The sequence below is a fragment of the Clarias gariepinus genome, chromosome 4 (assembly GCF_024256425.1).
Source record: "Clarias gariepinus isolate MV-2021 ecotype Netherlands chromosome 4, CGAR_prim_01v2, whole genome shotgun sequence".
In the NCBI taxonomy this organism is placed as follows: Eukaryota; Metazoa; Chordata; class Actinopteri; order Siluriformes; family Clariidae; genus Clarias; species Clarias gariepinus.
Window position 1 is genome coordinate 25,351,442 of NC_071103.1, and position 23,197 is coordinate 25,374,638.

General features: G+C 36.6%; 2 protein-coding genes across 3 annotated transcripts; both read right to left on the bottom strand.

The window, feature by feature from the left end:
- Nucleotides 1-7,057: 7,057 nt before the first annotated feature.
- zdhhc18a (zinc finger DHHC-type palmitoyltransferase 18a) lies at nt 7,058-18,313 on the bottom strand. 2 transcript variants are annotated; one of them, XM_053494845.1, is made up of 11 exons: nt 18,015-18,313; nt 17,736-17,773; nt 17,310-17,637; nt 12,733-12,893; nt 12,482-12,631; nt 12,204-12,341; nt 11,529-11,580; nt 11,133-11,235; nt 10,882-10,994; nt 10,648-10,750; nt 7,058-9,344 (listed from the first exon to the last, which is right to left on the bottom strand). In XM_053494845.1, exons 3-11 carry the CDS (start codon nt 17,549-17,551, stop codon nt 9,102-9,104), a joined length of 1,305 nt encoding a protein of 434 aa, XP_053350820.1. In that variant the 5' UTR covers nt 17,552-17,637; nt 17,736-17,773; nt 18,015-18,313; the 3' UTR covers nt 7,058-9,101. The 2 variants fall into 2 exon arrangements, with proteins under 2 accessions (XP_053350820.1, XP_053350821.1); XM_053494846.1 differs by adding an exon at nt 10,109-10,175 and having other exon boundaries at nt 9,215-9,344; nt 17,310-17,773.
- A 1,310-nt stretch (nt 18,314-19,623) lies between these two features.
- Nucleotides 19,624-22,714, bottom strand: pigv (phosphatidylinositol glycan anchor biosynthesis, class V). The gene is made up of 3 exons (XM_053493890.1): nt 22,398-22,714; nt 20,448-21,593; nt 19,624-20,130 (listed from the first exon to the last, which is right to left on the bottom strand). Exons 1-3 carry the CDS (start codon nt 22,485-22,487, stop codon nt 19,837-19,839), a joined length of 1,530 nt encoding a protein of 509 aa, XP_053349865.1. The 5' UTR covers nt 22,488-22,714; the 3' UTR covers nt 19,624-19,836.
- Between the last annotated feature and the right edge of the window lie 483 nt (nt 22,715-23,197).

The window sequence follows — 23,197 nt, forward strand, 5'->3', positions numbered from 1 at the left end:
CTAAGAGTGTCATCACTGTACTGTGATTGAATCCTTCTGTAAATGCCAGTCAGTTTCTACATCATTTACAAGAAAGTTCTTGTCCTGGTTTGACTTGAGCACTCTCTTTTTTGTAGATGTCCCTTATTATTAACTGTCCTTAATATGACTTAACGCTCCTCTATGTGTCATGTCTAATACAGTGGCTTACCACTATACTGTGCTTCAATATTGTAGTGACTTTCCTCAGAAAACCCCAGCAAACATTACATAGACTGCCTTGGATTATTTTAGATTGGCTAAAATTTTATTCATTATGGTCTCTTGTGTTTAACTTTAAATATTTGATTAAGAATTACTGTTTTTTTAAGTATAATAATAAGGACATTGGCCACTTGACCTTTAGTTAAAACTAGTACTTATTGAGATTAAAGAATATTATTTCTATCTGAATAATAATGCTGAATATTTAATAATGAATGGAGAACTTAAACTGATCAGAGGTATATATTCTTTTCCAGAGAAAGTTGTCCTTATATCCTGTTCTATTCTATTTCACATCTTATTTCTGTCAGGTGGTGTAGAAGAAGCATCCTGCATCAGTGTCCTGTACAGCTGAAGATGCACAGCACGTTTGTCACAGACCTATAAAAAAACACCTGCTATGTGGCCAGCAGCCAGAGTGGGAAAAAGCATGGCGAAAATAGTCTAAACAAATGCACATTTGAAAGAAAAGACTGAGATATGTATTCTTTAAAAATGCCCCCTGTCCAGTCAGAAAGTTGTTTTTGTTTTTATTCATTATTGATATGAACTGTCCTGGTCAAACATAAAAACATTGCCCTCGGCATATACCAGTTTTTTTTTTTGTTTGTTTGTTTGTTTGTTTCAGGTAATCTGGAGTTGTGGGTCTGGGATTTACCATTATTGGTTAATGTATTGTTCAAAGCTAACAAAGCATTCAAAGATGACATCTCGAATAGACTAAAAAATAATTACCTAGATTTTACAATAATCCACCAGTCCAAAACTTCACCTACCTTATCCAAAGAACCGGTATTATTAAGAGATTTTAATAGAATGATCTATTAAATGTATCATATTTTAATAGGATGTTCTGTAATAAAATGTATGATTATGAATTATTTAACTGAGTCAGAATGACATCTGTGTTATCTACAGTACATAGGTTATGACAGAGGCCGATTAGTTTGTGGCATCAGAATGTGTTGCCCATGTACATTTTGGTTTTAAATAAAATTATATTTTTCATTTTGTAAAACATAAATAACACACATTCCATTATATCATAATAACTTTGCTATTATTACATACAAACTGCATACACAAAGGCCCAGTTTCTTCAAAATACCTTTCAGAATTTAAACAACTCATAACTATACTGTAACTAAGCAGGAATGAACGACTGGTGGGATATTAACACTTATGACACTAAAATTACCAGATTATGAATACTGGTAATTATGGTATATAGAAATAAGGTAATAATTCGGTAGTTAATTGTAAATTGTATATTAAATTATTAGCTACCGTGCCATTAGTAATGTTTTCTCAAGACTTTTACTTGACGTTTTCATGGGAAGGACAGCGCGATTCTTTTGTCATCAATATCATTAACTCCAAATGAAGTACACTGAAACACCTTTTCATTATGTAACTATAATTATCAAATTGTTCAATTATTTCTCAACATTTAAAAAAGATATTTCAAAGACTATGGAACTAGAAAATATATATTTGCAGTGTGATGTAGTCATGTTACCGTGACTGGTGATAATTCAGAAGAAACTCTGACACACTTATGTCTCCATAAAAGCATGAATGGGGGTAAGACATCTATTCTAAAAGACATTAGTGTCTGCCTGGATATTATGTGTATGCATTTGAAGGTCTATGACACACAAAGCTTCAAAGAGAGCTTAAAATAGACATTGTTGAATACAGGGTCTGTTGATAGGATCTTCCTACTTTTGTTTTTGCTTTTGGAGGAGATAAATCTGACAATTGGTAGATATTGCTTAGTTCAATAAAAACCTATTGCACAATTAATTTATTATCATCTATGTAGTAATTACCTAATACTTATTGGTAGCACTGTAGGTGTTAATGCACCACTCATTTATTCCTGATTAGTACCTGTTTTCTAATTATGAGTCACTGAACACTATTGTAATGAGTTACCAAGTTGTTTTAATGTCTTTTTGATAAGTATTCAATTGTAAGCAAAAACATTATTCAGGCTGTACATTTTTATGGTAATTTATCTTGGTAAAAATTTCCCTGGCTGGATTCGCATTAGTACTTGGATGGAAATCCTTTGCAGTCTACAACCTACCTTTAGCTACTGCATGTTTGTGGGTCCTTCTGTCTTCGGTCTTATCTTCAGTAAGTGTAAAGCATGTTTATTGCATTGAGAGCAGGTAACTGACTTGGTCAGTGAATGAAAAATTATTTCTTTCCTTGATAAACTCTTGGGTAGCTTTCCCTGTATGTTTTGGGTCATTATCTATCTGCACACATACAAATCATTGCATTGTAATCCATACTTGTGATTTATATCAGTTTTATATACTGCACTTCAGACTTCAGTAAATCTAATTAGTTAGAGGGTGCTTTAGAGTAATTAAAAAAAAATTCAGATCTTAAAGCTGCAAAAAAAGTTTAGATATGTTTATGCAAACACTAGTGTTTGGATGACGTCAATGAGGCAGGATTTTCCTTGCTGAAGTGCATACCATCTACCTGTTCTGGTTAGGATTTGATAAGATGCAGGAACTCTTATTTGCTGTCTGACTGTAACAGCTCAATCTCTGGAATGGACTTATGTAAACTGAGCTCTACCTGTGACGCAAATACGCAAAGCCCTCAGTGCCTGTTCACTGAGAAGCCTTATAGTGGCAGGCAAACAGTGATACATAGAGATCTTTATTGCACCATTATTAGTCCACTCCATAATGTGCCTTCCTTTCTCTTTTTACAGTATCACAATGTATTCCTATATACTACTGTATGGCGGATTATATAATTTCTTACTCTTCATGGTGTATACACAAACTAAAATGTAAAATTCACCTGAAACCAAACAAAACAATTGCCTAGTCCTAACTGTCTCTAAAAAAATACTATCCCTAAATACTTCTCCAAACAAAACAGAGGGCCTTATACTATTCTTTCTTTTACCCTTTCTTGTTATTTCTCTTTTTGTTTTTGTGTGGTGTCACAGACAAAAGTGTGCGTCAAACACACCATATTATCTACATTTAATCATTACGGCTACATAGGACATACAAGTGGCGGGCCGTAAAAGTATAAATTATAAGAAGTCACTGTCAAAAAAATTTTTTAGGCCATTTTTAGGTCAATGCTGAAAAAGTGTCTGGTTTCATTAAAACTGATGTTTTGTAAATGTATGCAGTAAATCACTGTTACCTGGTTATTTATGTTACTCCTTGTAATGTATGAAAATGTTCAGAGGACCATAAATAGTGCATGATATCATTTTAACCAAGAAGCTGAGAGGTATGTGTTTCTGTCATAGTTTGTAAGTTGTAACAAGTTTGTCCGGTCATAAGCCAAAAAGAGAACATGAAAACATATGATAGTGTGTATTTAAATAGAAATCCTCAAAGTTAAGGCAACCTTTAAAGAGACCTTCTGATTTATTTACCAACTAAAATACATTAGAATAACTCTGCCTACCTCACTGGATGAACACATAATACAGAAACAAAAAGTTATTTAACAGCTTCCAGGCTTGCAAAGGGTAGCGGCTATGTAAGGTAATAAAACCTTGCAGAGGGAGTCATAAAGTCATCACTGTGACCCATTTTACCACCCACTGGGTGAGGCTGCCATGAGAGAAAAGCATGACAGAGTAGCTAAAACAAGCTGAAGAAACAACCATCAAACAAAATGTGTTTGTTTGACATACATTTCACGTGTTGGTACATATTTTCAGCAATACTCACAGCAACGCTCAGAATGCTGCAGGAGGCTGAAAGGAATGCATTAAAAATTCATTTCTGAGAAATCAGTAGGTAGTCACTGAAGCTCTGTACTGCATGCAATACAGAGTTTCCATTAGTTGTCAGCACAGTGCACTCTAGGGACAGTGAGATACATGGTGATTGAACAAGTTGCCTTTAAGGAAATTTTATGCTCTGGTTTATTCAAAGCTTTATCTTGTTTCCTTGTGTTTACATATGATAAAACTAATGCTTTGATTTTTTACAAGTTAACAGATATAGCATATGTTTTGTTAGTACATTCTTACATAATCGCATATATATCTTTTTATCTTTACTCAAGATTATACTTTAGGGCATCCTGGGGGGAAAATGGGCACAGTCTAATTGATTTTAAAAAGTAACAGACATTGGATTTCACTTCTGTTTGACTCTGTAGGTGATGCTTATCTTTGTTTACAAGTTACAAAGAATTTATAAGTCCACTAATCACATGCAAAAAAACAATTTCAGGTCGAAGGTATGAGCACTGTTTATAGCCATGAGCTTATCAGCCTCATTTTACTGTAGTTGCACAAAAGCCTGAATTAACAACAGCCTCTATTATGTAACAGCATAACATTTTTAATACAACATACTGACTCCTTCGGCTACTGTATCTGTAATTGAGTCCTGGAAAAGAACTTTTGTTGATTAGTTTTGGCATGTGCCAACCTTCCATATAAACAGCTGTAGCAAGAATGATTTATTGCAATTCATCAATATATATGTAAACATCACGAATACAGCCTTTGTCTAGACTGCTGTCTCTGGCAAGATGTTACGACTTTGTTATCGACAGTGATTCCAGGCCATTGGAGCGACATTGTTGTAAGAATATTGTATCTTCATCCTCCATTCATCTTTAGGTTACAGTGGATCCAAAGTATCCCAAGAACACTGGTCACAAGGCTGGATCACCAGTCTGAATGGCACACAAATCCATCACAGGGCACAACAGATGAACACATTTATATCTAGAGGTTATGGAGAGTTGGCACATCACCTACTGGTTTTTGGGAGATGATAGGAATCCAACCTGAAGAATATGGAAAACCACTCACAGTAATTTGAGCTTAAGGTTAAATCCATGAGCCCTTAAGCTGTGAATCCTATAGGATCTCATTTTGAAAACTATTCATTTGCGCTGGAGAAACAGGCCAGTATGAATTTTAAAGGTGTGAATAATTGTGGAGTTTATGGAAAAAAAGAATAACAGTGTGTTAAGGTCTGACGTGCCAAGTACAGTGGCACACCTTTACCTTCATCTCATGACAGACTAATATTATTTTATGACTTTAACTCTCCTTTAGTAATAGTGATAAAATAGAAGTACTGTACTGCACACTGTTACCTGAAAGTTACCTATATTGCATGGTTACAAATGTAGCTGATTTAAACAAACAAAAAAAAAACTCTTCTATGCTTATATTTTTCTCTATACATCAAGTAGGTTATTTAGATCTTTACATATCCAGCTGTGTATATTTAATGTTTAATTCTGATTAAAATTTAAGTAGCAAGATTAAAACAAGATATTGCTTTACTATCCATCCAGCAAAAACACGTTAAATAATACTATCATATGCATTTAAAAAGTTAAAGCAGAAATGTGAAGAGACAACTGCTGTATTACAAAAGTTGTTCACTGAAAAGGAAAGAAAAAGTTGAAGGATTAGCCAACAATTATCGCCTGAATAATTATTTGTCCTAAAACAAGACTGAAACCTTCACCTTTGAACAGTATGTTGCAGAATGTGTGGGTGGTCTTTACAGACCTGAACTTACCAGATTATTCAAAACCAGAGGCCCCCGGATCATGTCAAGACATGATCAAATAAAGGAAAAAGATTAATGCATAATTGCAATTTGCAACAAGCATATACATTTTTAATTATTACTTTCAGACAGGTATACTACAATAATTTTCTAAATTCCTAGTGAAACGATATTGTCTATGCTCACAAACAAAAAAATTGGTACAAATGTAAACTTGCTTAATCAATCTTTCTGGTGCTCTGTGTTAATTTAAATCTTGTCAGCAGCAAACCGGGGCCAGGGGTAGCTCAGTGTTTAAGGCATTGGACTACAGTTCGGAAGATCCCAGGTTCAAACCCACAACCACCAAGTTGCCACTGTTGAGCCCTTGAGCAAGGCCCTTAACCCTCAAATGCTCAGATGTGTAATAAGATAAAAAAAAAATGTAAGTCGCTCTGGCTAAATGTAAATTACTTCAATCTAATCTTGGGAATTTTGTAAACTGTAAAATATTTTAACCATTTATTTGGCATAACTGAGCTTTTGCATGGTGACTACTACTTGTAATGCACATGCAGGTTGCACACAGCAACTGCAAGAAAGCAGAATAACCCTTACCTTTAGCTAATCTAGTCCAATACCTGCCAGGCTTCCGATCCAATTACAAATGAAGAGCCATTTAGGGCAGGCAAGTCTGTCTCATGCAAAGCCCTCTACACAGTGGCTTACCTTTATCCCATATCCTGCTTTAAACAAGCTGTTTGTAAGATTGAGGACAATACCTATTTCACAGAGATGGCTATTGTATTAAAGAGATGATGACGATGATGAGCTGAATTTTAGTGCCGCACCTGGGTATCATTTCTGCTGTATTGTGTTGTAAAAGATTCTTGTTAAACCTGCTTGTTAATGTAAGAATGACAAAAGATGAGACTTTTTGTACTAATGTATAAGACGACACCAAACCAGAACTACCACATTCCCTATTAAAACATTAACACAAAAAGCTAGGCAAATGTTTAATAATCAATATTCTTGAAGCTTGTCAAATTTTCCAACCTTGTCCTACCTATTTTAATGTTTCCCCTTGTTCTATCCAGCCTTGTTGTTCCAAGTCCAACATATTCATAGTTATGTTAGGGGCAGGAAAAACACTAAATCATGCTGTACATGAAGTTTTCTTGGACTTATGAGTTGACTACTGTATGTTATTTCAGGGTTTTAAAAACATTATCCCTAATTGTCAACTTGCATTGAAAAAAAATCCATACAACTGATAAAATCCTGGTTTTCGATTTCTGGTTTTATTAAAACGTACAAAAAGCAGACCAACAAAAAATAGAAATAGTAATAAATACTATTTAAACATTTCACTTTTGAAAGCCAGACAGGAACCAGTTTGCTCTTGTTGGTAAGGCTGTTACTTTAGAGGGTAGATATTTACCTTAAAAAACAGCACAGCTTGTTTTTGCTGCTCTCTCACTCATTTCATCAAAGTTTTAATAAGATGAATTATGGTCACTGAGGCATGAGATCATTCACCAGGGCCTTGACAATGAGCTCACTAGGTCTGAGCTTAGGACATGCTACTCTGGACAGGGCATGACCATGAGGGAACTTGTATAACTGAAGAATAATATGCCATCTAGTGTTGGCAACCAGTTTTCTAGAACCAATTTAACTACTACATTTGTTTACTGTATTATTGCTTAATTCTTCCATAGTATTTTTATTTAGACATTTTTATTTATTTTTGGAGACCTTTTTTTTTTTATTCTTGCATGTGCCATCAATATTAATTGATCACTTTTTACAGCACTGGCGATGCACACTTGCATAGTTACTTCTCTTTGATGGAATTAAAATTTAATAATAATAATAATAAAAACAATACCGGCCTATATATGTAAAAACAATTTCCACCATCCCAGTTTCAGTCACGTGTTAGATTCTCAAAATTGACAGTAATAGTGTTTTTTTGACCCCCCCCCAATGTTGACATGCTCACATTTAAGTAGGTTTCATTTCTGTGAAAGCATTCAAGCTGTTAGCTTTAGTTTCAGTTTATCATTGCCAATCTCTGCTACAATTAATTCTTTCAGTATAATAAACTCACAGAGAATTCCAAAAACTTAAAGACAATAGTTATTAGCTCATTCCTGATGCTAATGCATTGTCTAATATTATTGTCTGCCTCTTGTTAAATCAACATACTACTGGTTTAGGGATAACAAAATATCTACTAACCAATAGATAAAGCCATACAACAAAACATTATACTCCGTTCAACCACAAATAAAACTATGGTCTATGGTGCTTAAATGCGTGCACTGCATGTCTTCAGAGTACACATCTACACATTTGATGAATATTTTGTTTACATGTAGAATGAACAATAAAGACACACTACCACACACACGCACACCTATTATAATTTAACATTAACATGGTTTTTAAATGAAATCCAAGTTTTCTAGGACAGTTTCACAATACCTGTATACAATCAATACACTGTACTGTGCAGGATTTAAAAACAGAAAAAAGAAAATGGCCTTTTTTTTTCTTTTCTTTTTTTACAGAGTCTAGGACCAAGAAAACAGTTTGCAAATTGAACGTAACACATGGTGCAAATGTGTGCTTAATTAATATACCTTCTAAATAAAGGTATCTCAAATTTCTCTTCAACTTACTAAATATATTTTATTATTGGAGAAGTTACAATCTGTTTGTGCAACAACTCCAGTGCTGTTGGAGTTTCGAATTACATTTCCTAGTCATTTCAACTCATAGCTTAAAACAATTGACCCTTAAATTACCATCAACACACACATAAGTAGCCTTTACCTCTTCGACAATAAGTCTGAGCGTTTGAACACTCAAAGTAATTTCAAACAAAACTTGAATACTTGTTTCATAGCCCACAATAGCCATATAGTTGAGATCCGTTTGGGCTGCACATGTCAGGAGACTCCCCTTTAAACAAAAGTCACTGTTATAAATACAAGTCAATGGGAAAATCTTAAATATGGCTCAAGGCTTAGTGGAACACCAAACACAGCTGTATGCAGTGTGGAGAGAACAGGAAATGACCCCTTCTTGTCAAACATGTAATGTGCTTGCCTCTATTCCCATTCTGCTGATGAAAGACAGAACCAGAACTAACCCTAAATCAATCTTCTGTTTACACATGTGTCAAATAAATCTTAAGTCTTTTGGGCATTTTTCACTGTTTAAAGACTGCATGACCCATGAGGTCAGGTCAGAGGGGAAATGCCCATATCAGAAGCATCTTTAAGAATGAGAGGTCTATGGCTAACAGAATAGATTGAAAGATGCAAGCTAAGCATATGAGCATCCAGTGCTAGATTTTTGAGGGCAGGTCTTGTCCATCAGATCGTGTTCCGGTCTTCCAAGGAAAATGGCAGAAGGTCTACCAGTTGGTGATTTAGGAGTGCTTGAGAAGGTATTTAGCGAATTCTCCTCAATCACTGGAGTTGTATTAGGTGTGGCACAGCTGCAGCTTCCCTTGATGACTGAGCATTGAGAAACTGACTCCAAAAGCTCCTTGGCAGCCTGTTTGTACTGTACACAGTAAAGAAGGGTAAAAAGAGGGAGGAGAAAATTAAAAACAGATTTTTCGTTCAATGACCACAACAAAACATGTATTAAAACTGGAGAAGGCATTATGATATGGATGAGGTGTTCTAGCTTAGTTTCACTCTTAAGCATAGAATGAAATGGTACATCTTTGCAACGTGAACAGTTTCCCTAGGGTCACTAAGGGATGAAAAGACGACCCAGTTTACATCGGCAAAAGCAAGTCACATATGAGGGCATGAGGCAAAAAAATACAACTGTATGAATGAGAGCTTGAAGCTGTGAAACCCAAGAGGCCCTGCCAATAGAAAAAAGACAGAATACTGAGCAAAGTTACAGAATGCAAGTTCTTGGGAAATAGTACTTTGAGACTGGGTGTGCCTGTAAGAGTATCAGATTAAGTTAAAAAAAAAAAAAAAAACATGGGTAAGAGGACAGACACAAAACAGGAAAAAAAAATTTCTGCTTGATGATCCTGATTGCAATTTTATCCTCATGTCAGTTCAAGCAATGAAAAATACATTTAGTTTATGAAAAGTCACCATTTAAAAATTTTGACAAAAGCAATGAGAAATATACAGAACACTACAAGATAAGGATGGAGGTTCGGAGTTAGTGCACAGACAGCTAAACATGAAGTAAAGTGAGTAGATGCTGAAATACATTTTAAACATAGCAAATGATGGTTAGTTCGTGAGGAGAGACGATGGTGACAATTGCATGCAGAAATGCTTGTAACACAATCTTACCATCCAAACTTAGATCTGCCAGCCATCAGGCAGTGCATGAGGCAGCAAATTCCTGACAGTTTCCCTCCTGTTAAAATCAGCTCATTACATTACAAATTGCAGAGCATACAATCTGGTCAGTATGTTTAAAATTGAAAGGCACATTTTTAGTACACCAGAAACTGTACAAAAAGTATAAAAAAATTGGACTGAAATAGTAACATATTTATGTAAATTTGTGAAGTTATAAAAATATTAAATAGAAACCACAACAAAGAAGTCTTAAACTTGAATAGACTTTCAAAATTCCCTCACTTTGTACGAAAGGACGTTAAAAGTTTGACATTTCTTTTAAAATTACACATGATAGACTGCTCAGTTACTTGGGTTCAATTACTTATAATTTCAAACATAAATCACAGCATAATCTTTCATTGACTGTTTTTTTCCTAGTTTGAATACTTTACTCTTCTGTTATATAATTTGCAATGTATCCAGCACAGTGTCATCTGCAAGAATACAACTGAATCTGAGATAATGCCACTAGATGGAACTCTTACCATGTTAGTGTCGTGCTTTGTCATAAAAGGATGGAGCTCAGTTTCAGATGTGACTGTTTGAGGGATGACGTCTGGAGGCAAAAACCCTCTTCTATCAATCAAGCTGAAACAACATCATACTGACACTAGCATATGACTGGCATAAATAATGAGCTATTAAAATGTTAAAGCTCATATTAAAGCTAATAGGCAAATACTGTGGCTTGTGTCAGCAACATTTATTCTACTACTGACCTGGGAGCCATTGGACCACATAGCACAGCACAGCAGTTAGTGAAGATGCTGTTATAGCTGTAAGGGTTCCCCAATTCTTCCACACCTCTTTTGCTTGACCAAGATCCCTTAATCTGAGAAGAATTGTCATAATAAAAAAATTAAGTGGTATGGAAAGGAAACGTGATAAAATGCATGCTTCTCACGTTATAATCAGTCGAGTAGAAAATGTGCTTTTATACCAAACAATGTATGCATTGGACAACACTTACATCTTCATTAGTTGTAAGGTTGGAAGCCACCAAGTAGGTATGGAAGCCAGACAGACCCAGGATAGACCAGATGGAGAAGAAACAAATAACCAGTTCCACAACATTACCAGAGGAGTTAAGGTTTAGTTTGGATATAAAGAAATTCACTCCCTGCATTCCACTGTTGTGTCCCTGATTATCTAAGCGTAAATATTAAGGCAGTGGAAACAAACCATTTGAACAGTTATGCTATGATGCCTGGCCAGTGGAAATACTGCATCAGACGAAAACTATTTACTAACTGTACAGTGAGAGATGGCAATCAGTTAGAGATCAGTAGAAGTATTAGTTGCTGGGGTCTTGGGTACATGTAAATCACACATGTCCCTAGATTAGGCACTCAGACAGAAAGGATATCTGGCTGGACTCTCTCGTAACGCCTGTACAAAGCCTTTCCCGCCTTGTGATCCTGTAGATAACAAAAAAAAAAATTCAGAATCAAGCAAGATACTATAGGCTCCATTTGAACAGCAAGAAATGTTTATTATAGTTATTCCCAAAAACATAGAAGAAAGCAGGTAATGTTTATAGGCATGTGTTATGTTTGCAAGTTTGGACACATCGTCTAAGTCCATGGTTTTTCCTGATATAAATCCAGTATTGTTCTAGAATGTAGAAAGTAAATCCAAACTTGTGTCCAAACTTTCGACTGGTACTGTATATAAGCATTTGCCTCCTCATATCTGGTTGAACAAGGGCAAGCAAAACGAAAAAAAAAAAAAAACCTACCCCCTGCTGGTACTCTGAGGTTAGGACACTTTTAGAATGCAGACTTGACCCAGGTGGGAATTTTTTCAGAAACTACTGCTTAGGGATTTTTTAAAAGCGATTTAAAGCATGAGGTCCAGTACTTAACATGTTTAATTTCTTATTTTAACAACTAACTTTGTATTATTACTCAACTGAGAGTGAACATTGCATTAGATTATTCCATTATAATAATTGGTCTTTGTTTATAAATCTGTAAATACCCCAATGTGATGCAAACAATTTATTTTAATGGGTTGTGTTGAGATCTTACAATTTACTTACGTAAAGTGAGGTGTGTGATCACAGAGCCAAAAATGAAGGAGCTAAGAAAGGATAAGGAGATTATGAAAGTATAGAAAAAGCGGTAGTTGCGCTTTCCTACACAGTTCCCCACCCATGGGCAGTGGTGGTCAAAGCGCTCTGTATGGGAAACATAAGTCATTGCATTATATTAATAAAAACATATACATTAAATATGTAGTTGTTGTTTGTTTCACTACACTTTTATTAAACAATTTATTTAAAGCTCATAGTAAAACGAGTCAAAACGAAAGCCTCACCTACACAGTTGTCACACAAACTACAGTGTGAAGTACGGGGTGGACGGAACATCTTGCAGGTAAAACAGTATTTAAGTTTGACTAACTGCCCATTTATAAGGATCTCTTTAGTCCGAGGTGGAGGACGATACGTAGCTGACCCACAATTATCTAACAATATGAACAACATATTACAGAAACACATAGAACAGAGAATACAGACCATGTAAGGTAACTTGGATTGCATTTAAAACATATACACATCGTTTTACCTATTTGGCGCTCAATGTCAGCAGCCTCCTCTGGAAAAGCCCTGGGTAAGATCCCTGGGTCTGTAAAACTTGTGCGAAGAAGGGTGATGATCACAAAAAGAAAAAGCACTCCGGCAATCACTGGGATGCAGATGGTGAGGTGAGCCACCAGGAAAGGGCAACTTTAAGGAAATAAATGGACAAACTGTCATTACTTTAATTGTACAGATAAATGAACAGCTATTCTGATGAATATATTAATCACCGTTCAAACTTTGCTTGCTAAAGTGTCAGTAACATAAGGGTAAACATTAACGCTGGACATACTACACAATCCACAAAACAGAGGACTTCATAAGGGGCTAAAAAACAAGGTGGACTGGTTTCGCTAAATGTGAATGTGTGCATGCATAGTGCACTGTATTCCTGCCTCATGCTGATTTTTCTAGGGATAGGCACCAGCCAGAAAAAAAGTGGATTGCAGGGTTAAAGACGAGGGTTTTACAACATTCGGTGCACAAGGGGGGGGGCTATAACCTATCGCAGGAAACTTGGGGCATGAGGCAGGGTACACTCTGGACACCCATTCCAGGGCACACACACATACGGTACTCACACACAAATGCTCATTTTAACACTTTGGGCAATTTTGGAATGCCTAATCTGTATGTCTTTGGACATTGGGAGTGAACCCACCAAGCACGGGGAGAGCATGCACACCTGGACCCAGACCCTTGAGGTACAAGGCAACAGTGCTAACCACTATGCCACTGTGCTGCCTACAATTTACCCATGTTTTTTTTTTTTTTTTACTTTTTTTTTGTTAATGCTTTTCCAGGTCCAGAATTGAATGACTTTTTTACATTTATAGGCCCACATTAATCTCATAAGGGATGTAAAGAATTAGACATGTTAGAGATCTAAATAAGCAGACACGTTATACTGCTTTTACAACACTTTTTGTATAGCCATGAGAACTGGGCTAAAGTCATTTTCTCTGATGAATCCCCTTCCCGATTGTTTGGGCCATCTGGGAAAAAAACTTGTCCAGAGAAAAAAAAAGTGAGCATTACCATCTGTCCTGTGTCATGCCAACAGTAAAGCATCCTGAGACCATTTATGTGTGTGGTTGCTTTTAAGCCAAGGGAGTGTGCGCACTCACAATTTTGCCTAAGAACGCAGCCATGAATAAAGAATGGTACAAAAACATCCCCTTAAAAGCAACTCCTCCCAACCATCCATGTTTGGTGATGGTTGGGAGGAGTTGCTTTTCCAGCATAATGCAGCACAATGCCATGCCACAAGTGCTAACTAAGTGGCTCTGGAAAAAAAAAACACTGAGATTTTGGGTCCATATCCGGGAAACTTCCCAGAACTTACTCCCATTGAGAACTTGTGGTTAATCCTCAAGAGGTGGGTGGACAAACAAAAAAAAAAAAACACAAATTCTGACAAACTCCAACACTGATTATGCAAGAATGGGCTGCCATTAGTCAGGATGTGGCGCAGAAGTTGATTGACTGCCTGCCAAGGAGAATTGCAAAGGTCTTTAAAAAGAAGGCCCATAAGAAAGAAACTCCAAGATGAGATTTCATGTTAATCTCTTCTTTGTCTCCTGGACAGAAATGAGCCGTCTTTAAGACTTGAATGAGATTTTAGCAGTTTTTCTCAATCTTCTCAAATGTGTCACAAATATGGCTCATTACCTCCAAATATCAGAGATAGTTCATATTCATTTTGTGTGCAACTCACATATTTTTTGTTTCCCCAAAGCAGTGTTTCCCACACAAAGTATGCAGTTCTTGTAAACTGTGCATTTGGGTTTCCTGATATGATCCTTTTTAACATTTTTACTTAGTCATAATTAGTTAAAATAAAATAAAAATGAGTTCTTTATATTGCAGAATATATTGTGCTAAAAAGTGTCACTCTATATTGCGAAATCCTGACATCTATAGAATACTTATTAAACTATAATGCAAAGAATGGCTAAAAATGCTTTGGGGTTTAAGGGCTAGGTGCCATCTACACAAAAGAGTGTCTAGTACTTTTTTATATACTTTATCTTACTCTTCACATACAGGTAGATGGAGGGGAGGGTTAGTAGGTTGGATCTCCGAAATGAAGATATGCAGATATGTAGGTTGGAAACAACTAAAGCCAATTACAAAATTGCTTTGCAATAGATAAATGTTTTATTTTGAAATCTAGCTTCTTTATTTAAAAACTGATACCACTGATATTAACTGATATTATTGTACAGCACACCCAGGTGTCCCTAGTTGATCAACATGGCTAACCTTTTACAAAAGTGTACACCTTAATAAATTTGTAGTAATGAAACTGGCAAATGGCAAACTTACTTTACATTCTGTGCAAATGTCATTACCAATAAAGAACTAAAATACAATACAGTATACAGAATTTTTTTTAAAAAGTGAAGCAATGAGATTTGTGTTCAGTGATTTCTGTATACATCATTTAAGGCCAAACATATTTTTGATTATACATTTATGACTAAATGTTCAAATTTTTTCATGACTAACCTAATTAAGCCTACAGTACATATAGATCCTAATAAAAACATTATTTCCCACAATTCCTCCCACACATGCTCCAAGCGTGCAAACGTTTAAGTGGCCAGTGTGTTAAAGTAATGTGCAGGTCATCGCCAGGCCTCTGTGTCAGATAAAAAGGAAGAAGATAAAGCGGACTGTGAAAGTGGGTTTTACTTTTTCAAGCTGAATTTAAAATTTATTATTATTAACAAGGAGTCAAAATGTAGGTTAAAACCACAGAGTCTGTGGTTAAAAAAAACACACACAAAAAAAAACTGTGGTATACTTAGCTGAAAATTACACCACTTACATTTGTTCTTAAATTGCAAAAGGATTTAAAATGCTAGCTGTGGGTGGTTTAGCATGTTGATTAGCATACCTAGGTAACTAACAGTTGTGAGGTTGAAAGTTTTTTTGGTATGGTAAAAATCGGTCAGCTGGTTACAGTATTATTAAAAGGCATGCCATAAGTTATCCAGTGTAGTTTTACTTATTTAGTTACTTTTTATGTTTGTTTTTTTTTATTATTATTATTAAGTTAATGACCAATATGTTTGTTTGTGAACAGGGTATCTTGGTAATTATATAAGGAAAATGTTGACTTGGTAATTATAGACATTATACTTTAACTAGGTTCTTTTCAGAAGCATGCCACCTCAGGAGACCAAGAATGCAGGAGAATGTTCCGGAGTGCACATCAGCACCACAGTCATCATCAGTCAGGTAAGCAGCAGCCCATGAGCAAGCTCAAGCCCATCTCTCAACCTTTAGAAAGTTGGGAATAGAGTAGCTGTATGGTTTTTAGGTAAATCTCAAATGTTATAATATATATATATATATATATATATATATATAAAATCCCCCCGTTAGATACTAAGCAGCAGCACGGTGGTGTAGTGGTAAGCACTGTCGCCTTGCACCTCCAGAGTCCGGGTTCGATTCCGAGGCAGTTTGCATGTTCTCCCCATGCTTGGTGGGTTTCCTCCAGGTACTCGGGTTTCGTCCAGGTACTCCGGTTTCCTCCCACAGTCCAACGACATGTAGGTTAAGCTAATTGGTGTTCCCTAATTACCCATAGTGTGTGAGTATGTGTATGTGTGTGTGCCCTGCAATGGATTGGCACCCAGTCCAGGGTGTACCCCGCCTTGTGCCCTAAGCCTCCTGGGATAGGTTCCACGTCCCCATGACCCTAAATACAGGATAAAGCGGTATAGAAGATGAGTGAGTGAGTATATACTAAGCAACGCTAGAAGTTGCAGACTTTGGACAAACTTGTTGTACATCCACCACAAGAGAAAACTGATGTAGCCGATGAGTAAGAACTTTGGCCCGTTCTTGTAGCCCTTACATACAGCAAGCGACCAATTTTCCTTTTTTCCAATTTGTCATCTCCTTTTTGACTAATTCTTTTGACTGGAAGATTATTACAATTTTGTAGCCTTTGTGTAACTCCTGTATAAACCATACTTTGAGTTAAGCATAATATCACGTAATATCTTTGTCAGGTTGGGTGACATTTTGTATCATTTGGTGTCTTGATTTGCCAGTTTTTGCTGGTTATATTTGTGTGAATTGTAAATTTATTACACTTGTATGCTGTTAACTGAGGATTTTTCATATGTTCAATAAACTAAAATATTTCTAATTTGTTTTATGTGTTTCGTTTAAATCTGACTTTAATCTCATTATGGTCTTATATACGGCTCATTTGCTTCTCTCATGTACATCTCAGATTTCTCAAATGATTCGCAAAATGATGTCTCGCTTTGTGTCTCAGTTATGTCTACTTGTTTCTCCTAAGTGGAAAGTCGAGCTTGTAATTAGACAACTCAATTTAGTCTCATGAGACAAGTAAAAGCTCATTCTGAGAAACAAATTTTGCCATCACTGCCAAATATTAACTCTTAATTTAACTTAATTGCCAATTAAAGCCATTGACATTTATTAAATGCTTGTAGTTATAGTTGTAGTATATATCTGTTGTAACGGCTTTACAGACCGCAGTGAAATCAATGAAAACACTAAAGGAGCAGTACTCACTCAAATATAAAGAATAAGGTAGTGGTGAGGACGATAAGGCTGAGGGTCAGTGGCAGGACACCGCATTGGCGGGACACGATGATGCGGCCGTCACAGTAGAAGCGGTTTTTCCCGGGAAAAACTTCCCATTTCCTCCTGGGCTGAGGAAGCTCTTTTCTCTGGAGAGGCAGTGTGGAGGCTGGTGTGGACGCCGGGGTCCCGAGTGCTCGCGGGTCGATTTGCTGGTATTCACAGGTTTTCATTGTGGGCGCGTCTCACCTCTGAATTCAAAGGAGGGCAGATTCAACCACGCGGTTGGATTTTAACAACCAAAATAAGTTCCATAATCCTGCCAACAGATATAAATAGTTAAAGACGCCACGAAGCTGGTGTGTAACTTCATAGCGCAGGGAAAAAATAAAAACCACACAGCAGAAGCCTCACTACCCAGATCCTCCTCCTGAACACCAGCTCGATGTCTGCTTCTACAAATACACATCAAACGCCGAAATCATCCATGTTGTCTAATATTAATCATATTTATGTTCGTCTTAAACTTTAAACACAAAATAATAGGAGATAGTTAAAGAAAAGACAGCAGCTAGTAAACAATACTGAGCGTGTCTAGCCGATCAGCTAGCACAACACACATAGCTCTGTATGAGCGTGTTTACCGCTATAACGTACTCTAAATCACTCTAATGAATTTCTGAAACTTTACATTACCTTCTACAGTTAAAGACATGCTGTGATTATTATTACAAAAACAACATTAAAACCAGCCAGCTGGCCTGCAGCAACAACATAGCCATTAGCTTATAGGCTAACCCAGCCGGCACACAGCCGAGCTCCGCCTCCGACAGTCCAGCACAGGCACCGGAGCACTGAAAGCATTATCAGATTCCATAACGAGACTGTATAGTACTGGTGATCTGTCTGTAAATATACTTCATACAGCGTACAGTGCAACTTCTTATTGAGCGCGTGGTTTAAAAACAAAAAACACTCGTTTTCACACAATCTTAGTTTACTTCCTTAACCAAGCGAATGATTGGACAGGAGCGCTAGAAGAAAACCCGCCTCTGCAAGTCTGACCAATGAGATAGCGGCTCTCAGACCATCATCACAGGTAGGCGGCACCACAATGTTCCTTCAATTCAAAAGCTTAAAAAAAACGAACAAGATGCAATAAGACTTTTATGGACTATTATTTTAAAAAAGTATATATATATATGTATTGTAAATGCACATATTCTGTTATGTTTAAACCCTTTACATTGACCCAAAAGTAACTAAATACTGTTAATTAATTGATACTTATTTGTCATTTCTTAAAGTACACGTTATTTCTTCTCGTTTTTTCCCTAGATTTTTTTTAGTTGCAATCTGATTACATGTGTTAATTATAAAAATAAAAAGTTAAAGATACTGCCAACTTGAGTAATGTTTTTTAGACTGCCATTTTGTTACCATCAGATGGCGCCACAACTCCGGCCTGGCTAATGATTACGTAGTAAATGTTAAATGTGAAAGAATTGGTGTGCATCCTACATTAAAATGCACATAAAAATCCACTCCAAGTAAAAGATTTTTGTATTGGAGAATGGTTACCAATAACATAAAAGAAGACAAAGTGTCTTAATTAAGTTTTTGGACCACTACGTAAATCAAATGCCAATGTCATTTTATTCATTGTGACTTAAATACTAGACTGCTGAGCATTCTTTGTGGTTCAAGGTACTACTATAAATGCAGAAATAATAAACACTCTTTTAAAGTTATTTAGATTTTGCGATATGGAGACTATCCTAGGAATACATCCTGGATGGAACCCTCGGCCATCACACTGTAGCAGGTACAAACTTTCATTTAAACCTAGGAGCAATTTAGCACTGCCAGTTCACCTATGGCATGTTTTTTTGAGTAACCTGTAATGATTTTAGCAAATGGCTGCAATATAGCAAAGAGTGAATAATTTAAGGAGATCTAAATACTTTCCGTACTCACTGTTAAAATGCATAACATACATATATAAGATTAGAGACATATAAAATCAAAGAATCAGTGGTTAAGGCATTGGACTATGGTTCGGAAGGTCCCAGGTTCAAACCCCAGGACTACTAAGATGCCACTGTTGGGCCCTTGAGCAAGGCCATTACCCTTTAACTGCTCATATGTATAATGAGATAAAAATGTAAGTCAATCTGGATAAGGATGTCTGACAAATGCTTAAATATAAATGTGACATGTACAGAATCACAATATAAAGCCATAAATAAATATAAAATGTTTGTAGTGTACAGAACAAAAATAAGTGTAAAACCAGAAATTATAAGATAAAGGATGCAAACCTTTATTGAAAAAAATATCCCAAAACAGGCATGATTCCTCATTAAGACAGAAAGCTGACTTTTTTATATGACAACCAATGTTTTAAAATAAATTTGTTAATAAGACCATCATGACAATCTCCAAACATAAGGCAAGACTCTGCAAATGCACTAATGTGGCTTACAACAGAACTGACAGTCCAGCCATACCTACTGTGTCAAGTCCAAGGTAGAAAGTTGCAGTGCAGAGCTAAACCTAACAGCCAATATGAAATGAAATATCCCAGAATGCATTGAGTGGGAAAGGAGCAAGTCCTCCAGCGCACCAGGAGCTGAGTAATAGGATTATTGATGCACATGATGGAAAAATTACTGTTTCGTTCCAAGGTGTTCTGCCGTTTGCCATAAGCCAAGTTTTTATCTTCTTTTAATAAGGGTTCACAGGAAAGAAGGAAGTGACCACTGATCCAATAGATGACAGGCGTAGATGAGCCTAAAAAACGGGTAAGCACCTAGTGGAAACATTTAAATGCAAAGTTATTGCACAAAATTGTACTACATTGTGCTTAGGTTTTTACCAATGAGAGGATAGTATAGTATAATCATTTTAATATTAAACAGATACTAATATAATCTTTTGTCATTAATAATGTATTAATGATAAAGACAATTGACTCACACAAAATAAAGAGACATTTTATACTTAAAACCATTACATTTCAGGTGCTTCTTCACTGCAGTTACACCATCAGGATTTTTTCAAAACAATCAAGCATTTTTAAGCTACAGTGCATAAGCCATTTTATCTGCTAGTGTAGTGGAAGCTTACCTGGACATGCATGCAGAATATGCCAAACGTTAGCAACACAGAGCAGTGAACGATATACACAAACACCTTAGGGCAGTAGAGGCCAGTTGGTGGTTTTCCTTCTTTCTTTTTCTTTTCAATCTCCCCCAGGCCGAGACACAAACAAAAACGTGGATTAGCCAATATGTACATGTACGATGCGAGGGCACTCAGTGTAGCAATTGGAAGTGCCAAGAGGAAGTTGGGGACCTGCTTTAACTGAAAATATCGAAGGAAACCAACATCCCAGTATACATCCTGAATGTATGAGTAGAGAACTGGAACAGGGTTCAAACACCAACTTGGTGTGGGTGCTGCTGCATCTGGAACTCTATACCCTTTCTCCTTGGCCAAGTTGAGAAACACAGGAGCAATTTGCTCCTCTGTCAAAGTCGGCAGACAGAACATATGGTAGCCATAAAACTGGAAGAGGCAAAATGGTAGCACAGTAACTGCAACATAAAGTGGGACTGTAAGCACAAACCTAAGAGCTTCCCAGCTGTAGTGCCATGCAGATCCTTTGTTAAACACCTGAGTGAGACTCCGCTGCAGGGGAAGGTATAACAGAAAGCCAGCGTTAATGAGTCCATTAGCACGAGCACCAGTGGCAAGACCTAGTAGGAAACATGCTCCAACTGTAAACCCCCTCTCCAACAAGCACAGACCACCAAAGGTGAGAACTGCAAAAAGACTTTCTGAATAGCCTGCTAACATAAAAACATTGGCTGGCGTAAGGCAGTAGATAAGGCTTGAGATCAGGGCAAGCTTCCGGTCCTGCAAAACCAAACGGCTTAATCCATAAAGTGTCACTGCACTCAGCACAAAGAGTGTGCTATTAGCAACAGCCACCGTCACGAGTAAACGTCCACGTACTGTGAGAAAGGGACTCACAGGCCATAGCAGTACGGTGGCCAGCGTACGCAGGACCAGTGGAAAGAGTGGGAAGAAAGCAAAGTTGTGCTCATACAAGTAGCCATGCTCTGCTATGAAGAGAAAATGTTCAGCATCCCAGCGGCCTAAACCGCTAAACAGGATCTCGATGGTGTGGTCCAAGATGAGGGGTTCTTCTGCCCGCGGGGGACTAAACGCATCAGCTTCATGATCAGGGATTAGAGCATTTAGCACAGCCTGTATGAGAGAAAAGAGAGGAAAGGGTTTGTTCATTTGTATTTGCACCTTCAGCTCATATGCAAGTACAAATGTAATAAATGCAAATTATATATACAAATTTTTAGAAAAGACATTATTTTTCAACATAATCTTATTGCTTTTTAATACATTTTTCAGGACTATAACACCTTAAAACTAAGTCCCTTGGATAGCAGTGTGTAATCTGAAGTTTGGGCTTAAGCTCTTCAATAAGCATCTCACTGTAATGAGCAATGTTAATTGTTGAACCTTTTTCCTAATAATGATCCAACACTGGCACGTGAGAATCCCAGTGCACGCTGCTCTTCTTTTGTATAAATCAAATGCAAGCAACCATTTTTGTTTGCACCTGATGCAACACATTTACACCTGCACAGCAGTGACTGATGAGACAGTGCGGTAAAATGAGATTTTAATATAACAGGATAGGTTTAGACTCACCCTCGTATTTTAGTTTGGGAATCTTTTAAAACAACTTAGAATTTATTATTATTATGACAGCATACTGCTATCCGCAGCAGATAAACCTGTTAACCAGGGTTTCCATCTCATGTGTGTAGATCAGATGATTTCCCACACTCACTTATCTTCTATACTGCTTTATTCTGTATTCAGGGTCGTGGGGACCTAGAGCCTTACCCAGGAGACTTAGGGCACGAGGCAGGGGACACCCTGGACACCCTGGACAGGGTGCCAATCCATAATACATACCCAACTATAAGCACACAAGTTAGGATGAAGACAGTGATGTCAGTGCAGGTGGTGTTGATGTGTTCGTCCTACCTGTAAAATAAGCGCCAATACCCGGGTAAAAGCAGCGAAGCGCACAATTATCTGTACATCCTTTTTCGCATGAATGCCGGAAATCAGCATAGTGCAGAAATCCTCCTGATCAGTGTTCACGAGCTCATAATAAACATTACACACCAAACTATCTGTAAAGGTTAGTCAACAGTTCTATTTCCGCCGCACTAATCCTTTATTAGTCCTAATAGTCTTAATAGGCATACCACACGGTTATTAGGTTAAAGATAGACAGTAACGTGGAACGTAAAAATGAAACAAAATAACAAAGATTTGTAACATTTGTACTTGATTGAATGAGGTTTACTTCCGGTACATTAGAGAACCGCAGCTTCAAAATAAAAGCGCGACCATTTGAGGCATTGACACAGGTCTCACATTTTAGTTAATTAGTCATTATCTCAAATTAATAGCAAGTCTTTTCAGAAAGCATGAATATAATGACTAAACATTGTATGGTATAATAATAATAATAATAATAATAATTCAACAATAATATGGATTGTTATTTTTATCATTTTAATCGTCTGTTATGCAGCATAGACCATCACCTCATAGACCTGTTTGGCACACCAGGCGTAGCAGATCTCAATTTCAGCTGATCAGAAAAGATTTTTGCATATTTCGGATGTCTTTAGCATTATTTTACAATGTAGATAGAAATAAAAATTATGGAATTAGAAGATATAAAAGTTTGAAAGGTAAGGTGTATATATTATCATTATTATCGAGGACAAACATAATACAAACATTACACAAAAAGAATTTATAATTAATGT